Source organism: Hyperolius riggenbachi, chromosome 3, assembly GCF_040937935.1.
Source record: "Hyperolius riggenbachi isolate aHypRig1 chromosome 3, aHypRig1.pri, whole genome shotgun sequence".
Classification (NCBI taxonomy): domain Eukaryota; kingdom Metazoa; phylum Chordata; class Amphibia; order Anura; family Hyperoliidae; genus Hyperolius; species Hyperolius riggenbachi.
The window spans coordinates 22190536-22208958 of NC_090648.1; the positions used below are offsets into that span (position 1 = coordinate 22190536).

Below are 18423 nucleotides of genomic sequence, written 5' to 3' on the forward strand. Positions count from 1 at the left end.
TATATAGACAAGTTAATTGTTATAGTTAGTTTTTCATCTCGGATCTGCTTTAACCCAAGAGTTTTTGGAAGACAAATTCAAGTTCCATTAAAATCAATGGAGAAATTCTGGTCAGTCCTCTGATTCTTAGAGAGCTAGTTATGCAGCCAAATGTAACCAATGAGGCACAACAAGGCCAGTGAATGTGTGCAGAACACTGTTAAAAAAGGGATGATAATTAAACCTATTGGGAGAGGCATTCTATGTGACTTCTTTTGAGGCTAACATGGGCAATATGGTTGAGATGCCAATCCTTTAACCAGTTACCAGCAGTGTGCAGCTTTACAACTGTTTGCCACTGTTAATGGCACCAGGATGTTTTAATGCATTGCTTGCCACTGCCATCACCATGCATGCACCCCCACCGTAACTGTCGGTCTTCAAAGTTTCCTAATTGATGAATGGGAGCATGTGTTCCCTGAGCCAGTCAGGTGTCAGTATTAGGGATGGTCATTGTTAAAAACCAGTAACAGTGATCAGTCTTAAAAGTGTTAATAAATAAAGTTTTTTTGTTCTTTCCCAGCTCATCTATCAGCTCAGATTGTTGTCAATCAGCCACTGGAGGTGACAGGAGCTGGGAGAGAGACTGTGATTGTACTGTGGTAGGCTTTTTCCTTTTTTTGTAAAAAAAATAACCCAAAACTACTTTAATCAACCCTGTATCCTTCCCGTCCTTAGCCAAATAGTCCTCTATTTTCTTCCTAATCCCCACTTATAGTAACTTTTCCCCTCTCTACCCTGCAAACCTACCCTAATTTTTATTTTTCTCTCTATACTTTTCAATTTTTATTTTTTTAAAACATTATCTCATTCTATTGTCTTTTTTATCTAGCTCTCTATTTATTCCCTTGGTTGAGTATGGCAGGGAGACACTTTTCTGCAGAGGCGGTAGCTGGCATCCTCCAGCAAAGCAGCAGTGGGTATGATTCAGGGAGTGAATGGCTCCTTGCGACTGACTCTGGGTAACAATCTGACTGCTCAGAAACCGCAGGGCCACCATCTTGCTGTTGCAGGAGGGATGAGGAATCCACTGTCCAGGATCCATCAGGTGCCATAGCAGGGGGCTCAGTGGACAACACGACTGAAGCTAGCAGCAGAGGTCAGAGGGGAGCAAGGCTACGGCAGGTTGTTTATTTGACCAGCAGTGCCTGATGAGATAATTTGTGGCACCTGGTCACCTGCTAACCTAGTAGTCCCCAATATCCAGGGACATATTATTTGTCACTTTGATGTGTAAAGAAGAGATCATTTTTTGTGATCATTAGTTTGATATCAGAGAGAAGTGGCAAGCTTGTGGCAATGTGATTTTCCAGGTGAACCTGATGGGAAAACTGATTGCATTGCATTGCAGTTTTCATGCCAACTATCAATCCTGTAAGCTAGTGTTTGAGGGTACATGGACTTGCAAACTAAAATGCAAATGTGCCTTCATGGGTTCGCTCACTGAGCAGAACTAACAGAGTGCTAGCAGCCCATGTTCTCATACACAAGGGGCTTGATTCACTAAACTGTGATAAGACAATATCACACGTTATCAAAGTTATCACATGCTATCAAAGTTATCACAAAGTTATCACAAGGTATCAAAGTCAACATGCCTTGGGCTTGATTTACTAAACTGTGATAACTGATATCACGGTCGCACTAGCGTTTTGCGCGCATTAAAACACATGTAACGTTTTTCAGGCTTGATTCACTAAACCGTGATTCACTAAACTCGTATCACAGCCGTTTTCGCGAGCATTTACATGTTTTCACAGGATCACAAATATTTGTGCGAAAGCATGAAATTTTGCATGCAATCACGAATTTCCGTGCAAAAGCGCAATAGTTTTCGTGCAAATTGCTTTTCTGCTAGGAAAGTGTTTTATAGTTGGAGTTTCTTATCAGTGAGGGTCACACTGAAGTCACTTCCTGTCTGAGTCAGCCACTTGCATACCTGATATTTAACTCTTTCAGGCAGAGAAAGAAAAAAAGGAATACAGCATAGTTATTAGTGCGCTAGGCACTGTACATACACATGTCTATCTCATCATGTCACATGTCAGTTCGGGTATCCTTTAAGCCAGGGCTGCCCAATAGGTCGATCGCGATCTACCGGTAGATCGCAACCGCCTTCTTGGTAGATCGCGGCCTCTCGGCCGCGTCTCGTAAGAGTTTGTTGCGGCCAGCAGCTCATCATGTTTAGCTGCTGGCCAATAAGGATGCAGGCTAGGAGAGAGGGGGGAGAGAGGCGGCGCGGCCGCTACGTCATGGCTGAGGGCGGCGACGGGCAGTCTGCAACTAGTGTTGGGCGAACAGTGTTCGCCACTGTTCGGGTTCTGCAGAACATCACCCTGTTCGGGTGATGTTCGAGTTCGACCGAACACCTGATGGTGTTCGGCCAAACCGTTCGGCAATATGGCCGAACTAAGAGCGCATGGCCGAACGTTCCCCGAACGTTTGGCTAGCGCTGTGATTGGCCGAACGGGTCACGTGGTTCGGACCTGAACGTGCTCTGATTGGCCGAACGGGTCACGTGGTTCGGGTAAATAAATACCCGATCCACGTCATTTCTCCACCATTTGTCTGTGGTTTTAGCTTTGGGTAGGCAGGCAGGGTAGTTCTCTCTCCAGCCAGGCTAGCCAGGGTCCCCCCAGTCATTGTGTCGCTGCTGGGAACAATAGTACACCGCTCACCCACACTATATAGCATTGTGTTTACTGCCACTCTGTGTCTCTGCTGGGAACAGTAGTACACCGCTCACCCGCCACTGTATAGCATTGTGCTCTGTGTCGCTGCTGGGAATAGTAATACACCACTCACCCACCACTGTATAGCATTGTGCTCTGTGTCGCTGCTGGGAATAGTAGTTCACCACTCACCCACCACTGTATAGCATTGTGCTCTGTGTCGCTGCTGGGAATAGTAGTACACCGCTCACCCACCACTGTATAGCATTGTGCTCTGTGTCGCTGCTGGGAATAGTAGTACACCGCTCACCCACCATTGTATAGCATTGTGCTCTGTGTCGCTGCTGGGAATAGTAGTACACCGCTCACCCACCACTGTATAGCATTGTGCTCTGTGTCGCTGCTGGGAATAGTAGTACACCGCTCACCCACCACTGTATAACATTGTGCTCTGTGTCGCTGCTGGGAATAGTAGTACACCGCTCACCCACCACTGTATAGCATTGTGCTCTGTGTTGCTGCTGGGAATAGTAGTACACCGCTCACCCAGCACTGTATAGCATTGTGCTCTGTGTCGCTGCTGGGAATAGTAGTACACCGCTCACCCACCACTGTATAGCATTGTGCTCTGTGTCGCTGCTGGGAATAGTAGTACACCGCTCACCCACCACTGTATAGCATTGTGCTCTGTGTCGCTGCTGGGAATAGTAGTGCACCGCTCACCCACCACTGTATAGCATTGTGCTCTGTGTCGCTGCTGGGAACAGTAGTACACCGCTCACCCACCACTGTATAGCATTGTGCTCTGTGTCGCTGCTGGGAATAGTAGTACACCGCTCACCCATCACTGTATAGCATTGTGCTCTGTGTCGCTGCTGGGAACAGAAGTACACCGCTCATCCACCACTGTATAGCATTGTGCTCTGTGTCGCTGCTGGGAATAGTAGTACACCGCTCACCCACCACTGTATAGCATTGTGCTCTGTGTCGCTGCTGGGAATAGTAGTACACCGCTCACCCACCACTGTATAGCATTGTGCTCTGTGTCGCTGCTGGGAATAGTAGTACACCGCTCACCCATCACTGTATAGCATTGTGCTCTGTGTCGCTGCTGGGAATAGTAGTACACCGCTCACCCACCACTGTATAGCATTGTGCTCTGTGTCGCTGCTGGGAATAGTAGTGCACCGCTCACCCACCACTGTATAGCATTGTGCTCTGTGTCGCTGCTGGGAACAGTAGTACACCGCTCACCCACCACTGTATAGCATTGTGCTCTGTGTCGCTGCTGGGAATAGTAGTACACCGCTCACCCATCACTGTATAGCATTGTGCTCTGTGTCGCTGCTGGGAACAAAAGTACACCGCTCATCCACCACTGTATAGCATTGTGCTCTGTGTCGCTGCTGGGAATAGTAGTACACTGCTCACCCACCACTGTATAGCATTGTGCTCTGTGTCGCTGCTGGGAATAGTAGTACACTGCTCACCCTGTATAGCATTGTGCTCTGTGTCGCTGCTGGGAATAGTAGTACACCGCTCACCCACCACTGTATAGCACTGTGCTCTGTGACACTGCTGGGAATAGTAGTACACCGCTCACCCACCACTGTATAGCATTGTGCTCTGTGTCGCTGCTGGGAATAGTAGTACACCGCTCACCCACCACTGTATAGCATTGTGCTCCGTGTCGCTGCTGGGAATAGTAGTACACCGCTCACCCACCACTGTATAGCATTGTGCTCTGTGTCGCTGCTGGGAACAGTAGTACACCGCTCACCCACCACTGTATAGCATTGTGCTCTGTGTCGCTGCTGGGAATAGTAGTACACCGCTCACCCACAACTGTATAGCATTGTGCTCTGTGTCGCTGCTGGGAATAGTAGTACACCGCTCACCCACCACTGTATAGCATTGTGCTCTGTGTCGCTGCTGGGAATAGTAGTACACCGCTCACCCTGTATAGCATTGTGCTCTGTGTCGCTGCTGGGAATAGTAGTACACCGCTCACCCACCACTGTATAGCATTGTGCTCTGTGTCACTGCTGGGAATAGTAGTTCACCACTCACCCACCACTGTATAGCATTGTGCTCTGTGTCGCTGCTGGGAATAGTAGTACACCGCTCACCCACCACTGTATAGCATTGTGCTCTGTGTCGCTGCTGGGAATAGTAGTACACCGCTCACCCACCATTGTATAGCATTGTGCTCTGTGTCGCTGCTGGGAAAAGTAGTACACCGCTCACCCACCACTGTATAGCATTGTGCTCTGTGTCGCTGCTGGGAATAGTAGTACACCGCTCACCCACCACTGTATAACATTGTGCTCTGTGTCGCTGCTGGGAATAGTAGTACACCGCTCACCCACCACTGTATAGCATTGTGCTCTGTGTCGCTGCTGGGAATAGTAGTACACCGCTCACCCAGCACTGTATAGCATTGTGCTCTGTGTCGCTGCTGGGAATAGTAGTACACCGCTCACCCACCACTGTATAGCATTGTGCTCTGTGTCGCTGCTGGGAATAGTAGTACACCGCTCACCCACCACTGTATAGCATTGTGCTCTGTGTCGCTGCTGGGAATAGTAGTGCACCGCTCACCCACCATTGTATAGCATTGTGCTCTGTGTCGCTGCTGGGAACAGTAGTACACCGCTCACCCACCACTGTATAGCATTGTGCTCTGTGTCGCTGCTGGGAATAGTAGTACACCGCTCACCCATCACTGTATAGCATTGTGCTCTGTGTCGCTGCTGGGAACAGAAGTACACCGCTCATCCACCACTGTATAGCATTGTGCTCTGTGTCGCTGCTGGGAATAGTAGTACACCGCTCACCCACCACTGTATAGCATTGTGCTCTGTGTCGCTGCTGGGAATAGTAGTACACCGCTCACCCACCACTGTATACCATTGTGCTCTGTGTCGCTGCTGGGAATAGTAGTACACCGCTCACCCACCACTGTATAGCATTGTGCTCTGTGTCGCTGCTGGGAATAGTAGTACACCGCTCACCCACCACTGTATAGCATTGTGCTCTGTGTCGCTGCTGGGAATAGTAGTACACCGCTCACCCACCACTGTATAGCATTGTGCTCTGTGTCGCTGCTGGGAATAGTAGTACACTGCTCACCCTGTATAGCATTGTGCTCTGTGTCGCTGCTGGGAATAGTAGTACACCGCTCACCCACCACTGTATAGCATTGTGCTCTGTGTCACTGCTGGGAATAGTAGTACACCGCTCACCCACCACTGTATAGCATTGTGCTCTGTGTCGCTGCTGGGAATAGTAGTACACCGCTCACCCACCACTGTATAGCATTGTGCTCCGTGTCGCTGCTGGGAATAGTAGTACACCGCTCACCCACCACTGTATAGCATTGTGCTCTTTGTCGCTGCTGGGAACAGTAGTACACCGCTCACCCACCACTGTATAGCATTGTGCTCTGTGTCGCTGCTGGGAATAGTAGTACACCACTCACCCACCACTGTATAGCATTGTGCTCTGTGTCGCTGCTGGGAATAGTAGTACACCGCTCACCCACCACTGTATAGCATTGTGCTATGTGTCGCTGCTGGGAATAGTAGTACACCGCTCACCCACCACTGTATAGCATTGTGCTCTGTGTCGCTGCTGGGAATAGTAGTACACCGCTTACCCACCACTGTATAGCATTGTGCTATGTGTCGCTGCTGGGAATAGTAGTACACCGCTCACCCACCACTGTATAGCATTGTACTCTGTGTCACTGCTGGGTATAGTAGTACACCGCTCACCCACCACTGTATAGCATTGTGCTCCGTGTCGCTGCTGGGAATAGTAGTACACCGCTCACCCACCACTGTATAGCATTGTGCTCCGTATCGCTGCTGGGAATAGTAGTACACCGCTCACCCACCACTGTATAGCATTGTGCTCTGTGTCGCTGCTGGGAAGAGTAGTACACCGCTCACCCACCACTGTATAGCATTGTGCTCTGTGTCGCTGCTGGGAATAGTAGTACACCGCTCACCCACCACTGTATAGCATTGTGCTCTGTGTCGCTGCTGGGAACAGTAGTACACCGCTCACTTATCACTGTATAGCATTGTGCTCTGTGTCGCTGCTGGGAACAGTAGTACACCGCTCACCCACCACTGTATGGCATTGTGCTCTGTGTCACTGCTGGGAATAGTAGTACACCGCTCACCCACCACTGTATAGCATTGTGCTCTGTGTCGCTGCTGGGAATAGTAGTACACCGCTCACCCACCACTGTATAGCATTGTGCTCTGTGTCGCTGCTGGGAACAGTAGTACACCGCTCACCCACCACTGTATAGCATTGTGCTCTGTGTCGCTGCTGGGAATAGTAGTACACCGCTCACCCACCACTGTATAGCATTGTGCTCTGTGTCGCTGCTGGGAATAGTAGTACACCGCTCACCCACCACTGTATAGCATTGTGCTCTGTGTCGCTGCTGGGAATAGTAGTACACCGCTCACCCTGTATAGCATTGTGCTCTGTGTCACTGCTGGGAATAGTAGTACACCGCTCACCCACCACTGTATAGCATTGTGCTCTGTGTCACTGCTGGGTATAGTAGTACACCGCTCACCCACCACTGTATAGCATTGTGCTCTGTGTCGCTGCTGGGAATAGTAGTACACCGCTCACCCACCACTGTATAGCATTGTGCTCCGTGTCGCTGCTGGGAATAGTAGTACACCGCTCACCCACCACTGTATAGCATTGTGCTCTGTGTCGCTGCTGGGAATAGTAGTACACCGCTCACCCATCACTGTATAGCATTGTGCTCTGTGTCGCTGCTGGGAACAGAAGTACACCGCTCACCCACCACTGTATGGCATTGTGCTCTGTGTCACTGCTGGGAATAGTAGTACACCGCTCACCCACCACTGTATAGCATTGTGCTCTGTGTCGCTGCTGGGAATAGTAGTACACCGCTCACCCACCACTGTATAGCATTGTGCTCTGTGTCGCTGCAGGGAATAGTAGTACACCGCTCACCCACCACTGTATAGCATTGTGCTCTGTGTCGCTGCTGGGAATAGTAGTACACCGCTCACCCACCACTATATAGCATTTCTGTACTGCCACTGTACTGCTGCCAGTCAGCGTGTACCTTAAGGATAAGTGAAATGAAGAAGAAATCCTGTGAAAGAGGGAGGGGCAAGGGAAGAGGTGTTTCCCCTGATGGTTCACATACAGGCCACAGTGGAGCACCGAAGAAAACCCACTCAATACTGCCCATGTTGTCCAGGAAATCAACCCTCACAAATCCAAAAGAACAGGACCAGATAATTAATTGGATGACCTCTCAAGCGTCCAGCAGTGGGTTAAGCAGCACCAGCACATCACGCACGAGGTCTGAGTCCTCACCCAGTTACAAGGAGCCAGTGGGCACAGAGCTGACACAACTGGCAGCGACACCACGCACACAACTGCCAAATAACCAGTCCGAAGAATTTCCTCAGGACATAATGGGGTATTCGCAGGAGCTATTCCCAGCCCAACAAACTTCCACCTTTCAAAGGTCAATGGAACAGCCAGAAATGTTGTGCCTGGATTCACAACCATTTACTGTGGGAAATGCACCACGCACTGAAATGCAAGGGGAGTTTGAGGACTTTGAAACCCAAATCCCAGAGCAAGTTGGGCAGGAGGGGTTTCAATTGCAGGAGGTCAGCCGAGAAGATCTGGAAGACGACGTTGGAGTGAGCTGCGCAGAGGTTGTTCTGGGGAGCTCTACTCCACGGCGGCGGCCCACAATCACATATGACGAGCTTGAGGAGATGGAAGAGGAGGGTTCGGACAATGTGGACACAGACCCAGATTTGTATGTGAAGGAGAACATCGCCGTCGTAGCAGCACAGATGAGCCTGTTGAAGAACCCACTGCTGCACGAGTTCGCCTTGTGTCACAAGGTAGGCGGCGCGAAATTTCAGGCACCACAAGCGTGGAAGTTCAAGTGAGACGCAAAAGAGGCGCAAACAGAAATCGCCAGCAAGGCAGGTGCTCCAAAGTCTGGCCTTTCTTTGAAGACTGCAGTGAGGATGGTACCATGGTGATTTGCAAGGTGTGCAAGACCCGCCTGAGCAGGGGGAAAAATATAAATTTTTTACTATCTGGCCAGATAAAATCTGCCTCTACATCCACTGAATCAAACCCTTATGGTATGTCATAGTTTGATAACGCTGTCTGCGTCAATATGCAATCCGATCATTGTTTTTAAATGTGTGTCTTTTCTACTGTGATGAATTACTATGTGGTATTTACATCTATGTGAGGCCTGGTGTCTCTTATGAAATTTTTGATATAATAAATGGCAACTTGGTATACTTTGTGAGGCTGTGTGACCATTTAAAAAATCCATTTGATATATGGAAAAATATTAACAACCTCTCCACCACCAGCATGACCCGCCACATGGTATCCAAACATCCCACTCTGTGGGCAAACGCGGCAGGACAGGGTACCAGCAACACTGCCTCCCTTGGGGTCACCAGACTCACCACCAGACCCTCCTCAGCAGCAGCAGTAGCCCAGCCATTGCTGTGGTTCACAACAACATTCACAAACATCAGACGACGCTGACACTGTCACTTTCCGGAATAGTGCTCTTGAGGTCTCCCAGTCTTCATCAAACACAACAACCAACAGCCCTTCAGTGTGCAGCCCTACGGTTCAGTTGTCTGTCTCGGAGATGTTTGAGCGCAAGAGGAAATTGCCAGCAAATGACCCCCGGGCCGTGGCACTAACAGCCAGCATAGCCAAGCTTCTGGCCTGCGAAATGCTGCCATATCGAGAGGTGGAGACAAACAGCTTCAAGGGCATGATGTCAGTGGCCATCCCACGTTACGTGGTTCCCAGCCACTACCACTTTGCGCGCTCTGCAGTGCCTGAGTTGCATGAGCACGTGGTCAGCAAAATAACCCGAAGCTTGAAGAATGCCGTTGCCTGTGCAAGGTTCACCTCACCACTGACACCTGGACGAGTGCGTTCGGCCAGGGTCGATACATCTCCCTTACCGCACACTGGGTGAACCTTGTGGAGCCTGGCAGCGATTCCTCACCTGCTACGGCGCGGGTGTTGCCCACGTCACAAACAGCTGCACCGCCGTCCCTCCCACTGGATAGCAACAGCAGCACCTACCTCTCTGACTCCTTCTCCTCCAACGCATCTCAAAGCTGTACCTCATCCGGAAACGCTAACCCAGCAGCAGTAGGATCGTGGAAGCAGTGCAGCACAGCTGTTGGCATGCGTCAGCAAGTGTTGCTGAAGCTGATCTACCTTGGGGATAAGCAGCACACAGGGGAGGAAATTTGGAGGGGAATAAAGAAACAGACGGATTTGTGGCTGGCACCGCTGGACCTGAAACCGGGCATGGTTGTGTGTGATAATGGGAGTAATCTCATTCGCGCTTTAAGGTTGGCTAAGCTGACACACATCCCTTGCCTGGCGCACGTGATGAACCTAGTAGTTCAGCGGTTCCTGAGGACATACCCAGGCGTGGCCGATCTTCTGTTGAAGGTGCGACGAGTGGCCAAACATTGTAGAAATTCCAGTACTGCTTCGGGGGCACTCGCCAACATGCAGGAGCGCTTCAATCTCCCCCACCATCGCTTGCTGTGTGATGTCCCTACGCACTGGAATTCTACGCTGCACATGCTAGCCCACTTTTGCGAGCAGAAGAGTGCAGTGGTCCAGTACATGACGGCGCAGTACCGAGGCGCATCCGGACAGCTGCCAAGCTTCTGTGGATCCGATTGGGCCAACATGTTGGACCTCTGCCAAGTCCTCCAAAATTTTGAGCAATCCACGTTGCTTGTGAGCAGTGACAACTCTTCAGTCAGCAGGAGGAGGAACAGCTGGAGTTGGAGCAGGAATTTCATGCCACCACTGACGAGGGCCAGAGCGGTGCACGTTGGACTTCCACAATTCAGCGCAAATGGTCAGCAGTAGCAGACCAGGAAGAAGGTGACGACACCCATGCAGCAGCCCACAGAACAGCAAGCGTGCAGATCCACCTCCAACACCGATCTCCTGGAGAAGATGGTCAAGGACTACATGTCAGATGGCGTAGCTGTGTTGAACAATCCATCTGCACCCTTCAACTATTGGGTATCGAAGCTAGACACCTGGCACAAACTGGCAATGTACGCAATAGAGGTGCTGGCTTGCCCGGCAGCCAGCGTTATGTCGGAACGCAGTTTCAGTGCTGCCGGAGGCATTGTCACAGATCGACGTATCCGCCTCTGCACAGAAAATGCAGACTGTCTGACTCAAATTAAAATGAATCAATCCTGGATTGTAAACGACTACGCAACACTCCCGGACCCCAACCAAGTAACATGAGCAATGAACATCTGTGATGGGTTAGTGTTGCCGGTCCCTGTTTATTGAACCTCTCATCTGTATTACATTTATGACTGCATGGCGACAAAATGCATTGCTATCCGCACGCTTATTGTCCTCATGCAAGGCCTGGGTTGTTGTGTCTCAAAGCGTGGCCTTCTCCTCCTGCGCCGCCCTCCTCCTGTTCCATCACGTGTGCTGCTGCTGGGTTAGCGTTACCGGTCCCTTTTCCTGGAACCTCTTATCTGTATTACATTTATGACTGCATGGCGACAAAAAGCATGTTACCTGTGCAAAGAAAAATGACATTTTCCGCATTTAAAAGACATTTTTTCCTTTGAAACTTTACAATCAATTTTCTCAAAAACTATAAGCTCTTTTTCAAATATTTTTTTTCCTCTTGTACCCACTCCCAAGGTGCACATACCCTGCAAATTTGGGGTATGTAGCATGTAAGGAAGCTTTACAAAGCACGAAAGTTTGGGTCCCCATTGACTTCCATTATGTTCGGAGTTCGGCGCGAACACCCGAACATCGCGGCCATGTTCGGCGAACGTTCGCGAACCCGAACATCCAGGTGTTCGCCCAACACTACCTGCAACGTGCGTGCTTGTAACGTGCCCGGTGCCGCCCCCACCCATGACGTAGCGACCGTGCCGCCTCTCTCTTCGCCGCCGCTTCTCTCCTGCATCCCATTGGCCTACTAGAGTCTCTCCTTGCCACTTCTTCTCCTCTGCCTGCCTGCTAACCTACGCTGCAGGTAAATACCCCTGGAGGGCCCATATACCTGGCTAACCTACACTGGGGGGCCCATATACCTTGCTAACCTACACTGGGGGCCCATATACCTTGCTAACCTACACTGGGGGCCCATATACCTTGCTAACCTACACTGGGGGCCCATATACCTGGCTAACCTACACTGGGGGCCCATATACCTGGCTAACCTACACTGAGGGCCCATATACCTTGCTAACCTACACTGAGGGCCCATATACCTTGCTAACCTACACTGAGGGCCCATATACCTTGCTAACCTACACTGGGGGCCCATATACCTTGCTAACCTACACTGGGGGCCCATATACCTGGCTAACCTACACTGGGGGCCCATATACCTGGCTAACCTACACTGAGGGCCCATATACCTTGCTAACCTACACTGAGGGCCCATATACCTTGCTAACCTACACTGAGGGCCCATATACCTTGCTAACCTACACTGGGGGCCCATATACCTGGCTAACCTACACTGGGGGCCCATATACCTGGCTAACTACACTGAAGGCCCATATGCCTGGATAACTACACTGAGGGCCCATATACCTGGCTAACCTACACTGAGGGCCCATATACCTGGCTAACCTAAACTGAGGGCCCAAATACCTGGCTAACTACACTGAGGGCCCATATACCTGGCTAACTACACTGAGGGCCCATATTCCTGGCTAACCTAAACTGAGGGCCCATATACCTGGCTAACTACACTGAGGGCCCATATACCTGGCTAACTACACTGAGGGCCCATATACCTGGCTAACCTAAACTGAGGGCCCAAATAAATGGATAACTACACTGAGGGCCTATATACCTGGCTAACTACACTGAGGGCCCATATACCTGGCTAACTACACTGAGGGCCCATATACCTGGCTAACTACAATGAGGGCCCATATACCTGGCTAACTACAATGAGGGCCCATATACCTGGCTAACCTACAATGAGGGCCCATATCCCTGGCTAATCTACACTGAGGGTCCATATACCTGGCTAACTACACTGAGGGCCCATATACCTGGCTAACCTACACTGGGGGACCATATACCTGGCTAACCTACACTGGGGGCCCATATACCTGGCTAACCTACACTGAGGGCCCATATACCTGGCTAACCTACACTGAGGGCCCATATACCTGGCTAACCTACACTGAGGGCCCATATACCTGGCTAACCTACACTGAGGGCCCATATACCTGGCTAACTACACTGGGGGCCCATATACCTGGCTAATCTACACTGAGGGCCCATATACCTGGCTAACCTACACTGGGGGCCCATATACCTGGCTAACCTACACTGAGGCCACGTAACCTATGCTGCAGGCACATATACCTGGCTAACCTACGCGGGGGGGTGCTTAGCATTTGGGACGTTGGTAGATCTCCTGGCCTCGGCAAATTTTAAAGTAGCTCACGAGCCGAAAAAGTGTGGGCACCCCTGCTTTAAGCTATTGGCAAATGAAAGGGATAAGCGCTAAAAGGTGAAAATCGCTCTTGTCCCTTATGGTAAAAACCCCTTTGGGGTGAAGTGGTTAAGGAAAACGTTCAGATCCATGGAATATCTCATAACATAATTTCTAATTGGGTGTACAATTACAAGTTTTTGAAGTTTTTAATTTTTTATGTCATCTAATGACCATACATAAACTCTTTTGAACAGTAGATTTCCACTTAACAAATTGCCTACAATGATTTCTCACCATTCTTCACCAATCAGACCACAGTTTTTGCAAACTATGCTTAGAACCCAACATTTCTTCTGGATTCAATCATATTGATCACAGTTCCTGCAAAAAATAATTGTATATCTATGCTACAACAAAACAAGAAATTGTTACAAGAAATGATATCCAAATCCCAGTTAAAGAATATATCCCACACAGTAGAGGCATCTTGGAAAGTAAGGGTTCTGGTCTGTCTACCAACCACTTTAGGATGGTGTGCCTATTGAAAATATTGGGCTAAACATCATTAGTCTATTCCTAATCAAAAGGAAGATTAACATTGTGACTTACGAACTGTCATTACCTTGCTCGTTCAAGATTCCTCCTGTCTTCCATGTATCTCTTCTCATTTTCAAACTTATCTCTTCTCATTTTCAAACTTGCACAACCTAATGCTTTCCCTGATCTACACCTAATTCCATCACTGGGGATGGTGAAGACAAAAATATGGAATGGACACCATTTGGAGTTCTAGAAAAATAGAAAGTCAGATCCACTATTCATTCAAGTGGAAAGGTTATGACCCTAAAGAAAACTTCTGGGGGTGCCTACCACAAATATCTATGCTGGAAGATTGACTTGCACATTTCACAAGTATCCTGAAATCCTAAACCAGCAGTCTTCTAGGGCTGCCTGTAAGGAGGCAACGTTATGATTACTCACCATCACAGGCTGGATGGCTGTCATATATGGGTGATCACATGGGGGTTTGTGCACTGAAATGTGGCTTCAGGAATATGGTTGTGCATTCACATGCAACTACATTGTGGAGTTGAGCATAGTGTCAAATTGCATTGTGTCATGCACTACTCTATCTGCGTATGTGGCAGCCCTTAGTTGTATTTGTGTTAGAGGGCACACCTTAGCTCAGTCTTCAATCTGTGTACGGTCACATCTGCCTGACACTGACAGGTTCAATCAATCCAGAAGACAACACAAGGACCAGCACTGGAAGACTTTCACGTTGGCCTTTAATTTACATGATCAGTGAACTAAATACAGGCAACATCCATCTCAATAGGTGGTTGTAATTATAGGTCAATGTATTCAAGATCTCGATGACATGCAATGGAACAACCAGCTGATGGTGAAAGTGGAGTCTCATTGCCCAAAGTTCCACTGGACTGCTGTCATTTCAGCCGGTATGACGTCCTTTGTCAAGTGGCAACGGGAGCCTTTTTCCATTGCACGGCAGCATGAGCTTGACTACTTTGAGCTATAATTACATCCACATATAAAGATGAATGCTGGCTGTATTTTGTTCACTGTTTATGTGAATTAAAGACCAACGGGAATGTCTTCCTTTGTGATGTCTTCTATTTGGCAACCCTTATGCATGATTATCTTTATGTGCCTAATGGACCATTACACCCAGGGAGAGCTATCACTCAGTGCAGTAGTCTGGAAGCTAATTGGTGTGCTAATTTTCCCATATGTGTTTATTATTTTTATGTACCATGTTCTCTGTTCCTGTTGTTGCTGACCTTGGCCTGGCTGACCATCAAATAGAAATGTAACTTGGCTACTTTCAGCTGCTGAACCACCTCTGGCTGCATGGTTACTCTTTTCTCATCCTCAGATTCCTTGACTAGGAATATTTGGAAATAACTATTTCCAGTTCCACCAGAAATTCAGATTTCCACCAATGCTGATTTTCCGATTTCCATATCTCCAATTTCTGTTTTGACATTTTCGGATTTTCTATTATCTATCTATCTATCTATCTATCTATCTATCTATCTATCTATCTATTTATCTATCTTTCAGAAGATGCAAAAAATGCCAAAAAAATAAAAAATCTGAACATCATAAAATCTTGTGATTGGTCTAAAATTAATCTTAAACTAATCTGATTTTTGCGGAAAAATTCTGCATTCTCTGATTGGTCCAATGCTTCCAAATTCTGTGAGTGGGCTGAAATTACTGATTTACGTGGAATTCTGATTTCCTTTTTTGGAATCCTGGTTGGAATTGCCGATTTCCGTTCGGAATGCAAAAATATCTATTCCGCAGAATCCTAATAAGCATCTATATTCTTGACATTAAGTTGCAAGGTTTGCTGTTATCCCATTGAAGTCTCCACCTTCAGGGTACAACATTTGCCTAATAGTTTGTCTCCCACAGTGTAATCCTATTTTGGTACTCACTCTTTGGCAAAAATATGTCCCTAGGTTATTTGATTACATTTCATATTACCAAAAATAAAGTGAGAATGAATAAGATAATTAAAAAACAGATTTTTTTATGTTACTAATATCAAGTTCAAATTAACAATCTTGTCATTACTTTCTCAAAGGTTGTTTTTATATCCTTATTCCTCAGACTGTATATCATTGGATTAATCAGGGGTGTTCCCAATGTGTAAAGCAGTGAAAGTAACTTATTTAGATTAAACGACCGACTGGTTGGAAGAACATATGTGCAGATAAGGGTCACATAAAATATGGAGACCACAATAAGGTGAGAACTGCAAGTGGAGAATGCCTTTTGTTTTCCAACAGTCGATGGGATTTTTAGGATTGTTGTAATAATATAGCTATATGACAAAATAATAAAAAAGAAAGGGAGGAAAAGCACAACCATACTACTCAAAACAATTTCTAACTGAACAACAAATGTATCTGAACAAGAAAGTCTTAAAAGCGGTAAAACATCGCAGTAGAAATGGTCAACTATATTTGGCCCACAAAAGTTAAGGCACGCCATTGTAATTGTACTGATCATCATTAGGAAAATGCTCAACAACCAAGTTATTATGGACAGTTTTGTGCAGAACAATGGACTCATTATTAAGTTGTAGTGTAGTGGGTTACAGATGGCCATATAGCGATCATAAGACATCACTGTCAGAAGAAGACACTCAGAACCTTCTGTCACTGCAAATATATATTGTTGGGAAATGCATTTTGTGAAGGACATTGTTCTGTTTTCTTGATGCATGGTATACAGATAGTTTGGGGCAATATCTGAGGTTAGCATGATATCAGAGATGGAGAGCTGGTTGATGAAGAAGTACATGGGAGTGTGGAGAGTCTTGCTATAGAATACCAAAGTGATGATCAAGAGGTTTCCACAAAGTGCGCAAATATAAATCACAAAAATGAGAGCGAAGAGGAAAATTCGGACAACTTGAGAACTTTGGAATCCCAAGAGGATGACTTCTGTGATCCTAGTCTGGTTGTTCTTAAACTTGGCCTAAAGGAAACAATAAATATTAAAAATAAGTAAATATTTTGGTGAGTAGTCTTACATTTAACTATCAAATTCCAAGTTAATTTTGTAATAATAACATAAATAATGGCAGATTACTTTGTAATGTATTTCAATATGTATGGCTGCATTTTATTTGAAAGCAATAAAAGATGTCTCGACGCTGCAATTCAGCAATTTCCAGCACCAGGGAGTCAACCGGTCATCACCCTTATCCACCTGGGAGTAACTTCAATGCAACCACAAAAAGACTGGGTCTCCACCTGGATTTTAGGCCAACTGGACAGTTTATTGCAAGTAACACAGTTCAGAGCACAATGTTTTGACCAATACGGTCTTTATCAAGTGCTTCATGCGCTCTTTCAATCAGAGTGCAATCCAGCATCACCTGGACAACCGAGCAGGGACAGTTATTTCTCCTTCAAACACATGTTTTTGTTTTTTTGTTTTTTAACAGCAAGCCTAAACATTGATTACAAAATAGAGGCATACAGAAAGATAAGAGTAATGTCAATGTTTAGCATTCCACTTTTGCTATTCACTGCTTAAAGAGAACCAGAGGTGGGGATAGTACAAAGAAATCTATACACAGAGGATGGGTCTGGCTATAGTGCCCAGCCTCTGTTGCTAGTTGAATCCCCCCTAAGTACCCTCTGCGCTCCGCTCTCCCCCATAAATTACAGCCGTGCTTTCGGGCATTGTTTACCTTACTAATGTCACTCACGCCACTCCCCCCGCCTCCTGCAGAGCGCCGATCCTCGCCCGCGTCCCTTCCCTCCAATCAGCAGCGAGGGAAGGGACGTGGGCAGGGACCGGCGCTCTGCAGGAGGCGTGGGAGCGCCGTGAGTGACACTAGTGAGGTAAATACAGCCCGCTGCGACACGCTGCGTGTCACCAGCGCGGCTGTAATTTATGGGGGAGAGCGGAGCGCCGGGGGGACTTAGCAGGGATTCACCTAGCAACAGAGGCTGGGCACTATAGCCAGACCCAGCCTCTGTGTATAGATTTCTTAGTACGATCCCCACCTTGGGTTCTCTTTAAGGAGGTAATGAAATCATTTGTCAGTAGAGATGGCAAACAGTATTCTGCGAACTTCTGCTGTGCACATTTGCGGTGAACAGTGAACATTTGGCGTGTTCAACCCACCCCTACACATCATCATTGAGCTAAATTTTGACCCCCTTACCTCACAGTCAGCAGACACATGGCAGCCAATCATCTAGTACCCCCTTCCTGGACCCCCCACCCCCCATTAAAAAAGCAGTTGCAGTGGCCATATTGAATTCATTCTTTGCTGGCTGCTGACTGTTAGTTAGAGCAGGGTCAGACTTGCTGCAGATAGGTAGGGAAAGCATTAGCTAGGCCTGTGTTCTTGTTCCTCACTTGCTGTGAAAGCATCCCAAACTAGCCTATTGAAAGCTAAATAAGTTTTTGTTTTGTGTGTGACACCCCACAGCCCACTGATACCCAGAACTGTGTGCAGAATACAGCTATCATTGTTGCCTCATTACGTTGCACGCAGAGAACCACTCCAGTGCATTATTATTTCACTGTATTTTGATAGTACTATTGCATTTCTCTGTGTGAGATACTCCATAGCCCACTGACACCCAGAGCTGTGCATAATGTGATTTCTGC

At 47.6% G+C, this 18423-nt stretch overlaps 2 protein-coding genes across 2 annotated transcripts in view; both read right to left on the reverse strand.

The window, feature by feature from the left end:
- LOC137561931 (olfactory receptor 6B1-like) overlaps positions 1-15131 on the reverse strand; it is a 61703-nt gene extending 46572 nt beyond the window's left edge. Inside the window, exon 1 of the mRNA XM_068273277.1 lies at positions 15032-15131. Within this exon, the coding sequence (XP_068129378.1) occupies positions 15032-15131 (100 nt within the window). The remainder of the gene's footprint in view (positions 1-15031) is intronic.
- A 706-nt stretch (positions 15132-15837) lies between these two features.
- Positions 15838-18004, reverse strand: LOC137561932 (olfactory receptor 1496-like). Its single transcript, XM_068273278.1, has 2 exons — positions 17972-18004; positions 15838-16770 (listed from the first exon to the last, which is right to left on the reverse strand). Exons 1-2 carry the CDS (start codon positions 18002-18004, stop codon positions 15838-15840), a joined length of 966 nt encoding a protein of 321 aa, XP_068129379.1.
- Positions 18005-18423: the final 419 nt, after the last annotated feature.

Excerpts from the sequence above, each read along its gene's own strand:
- LOC137561932 (XM_068273278.1), bottom strand. The coding sequence starts at position 18,004 with ATGATTGGCTGCCATGTGTCTGCTGACTGTGAG. Across the intron at positions 16,771-17,971 it reads ATGTGTCTGCTGACTGTGAG|GCCAAGTTTAAGAACAACCA; the intron begins GTAAGGGGGTCA and ends TGTTTCCTTTAG.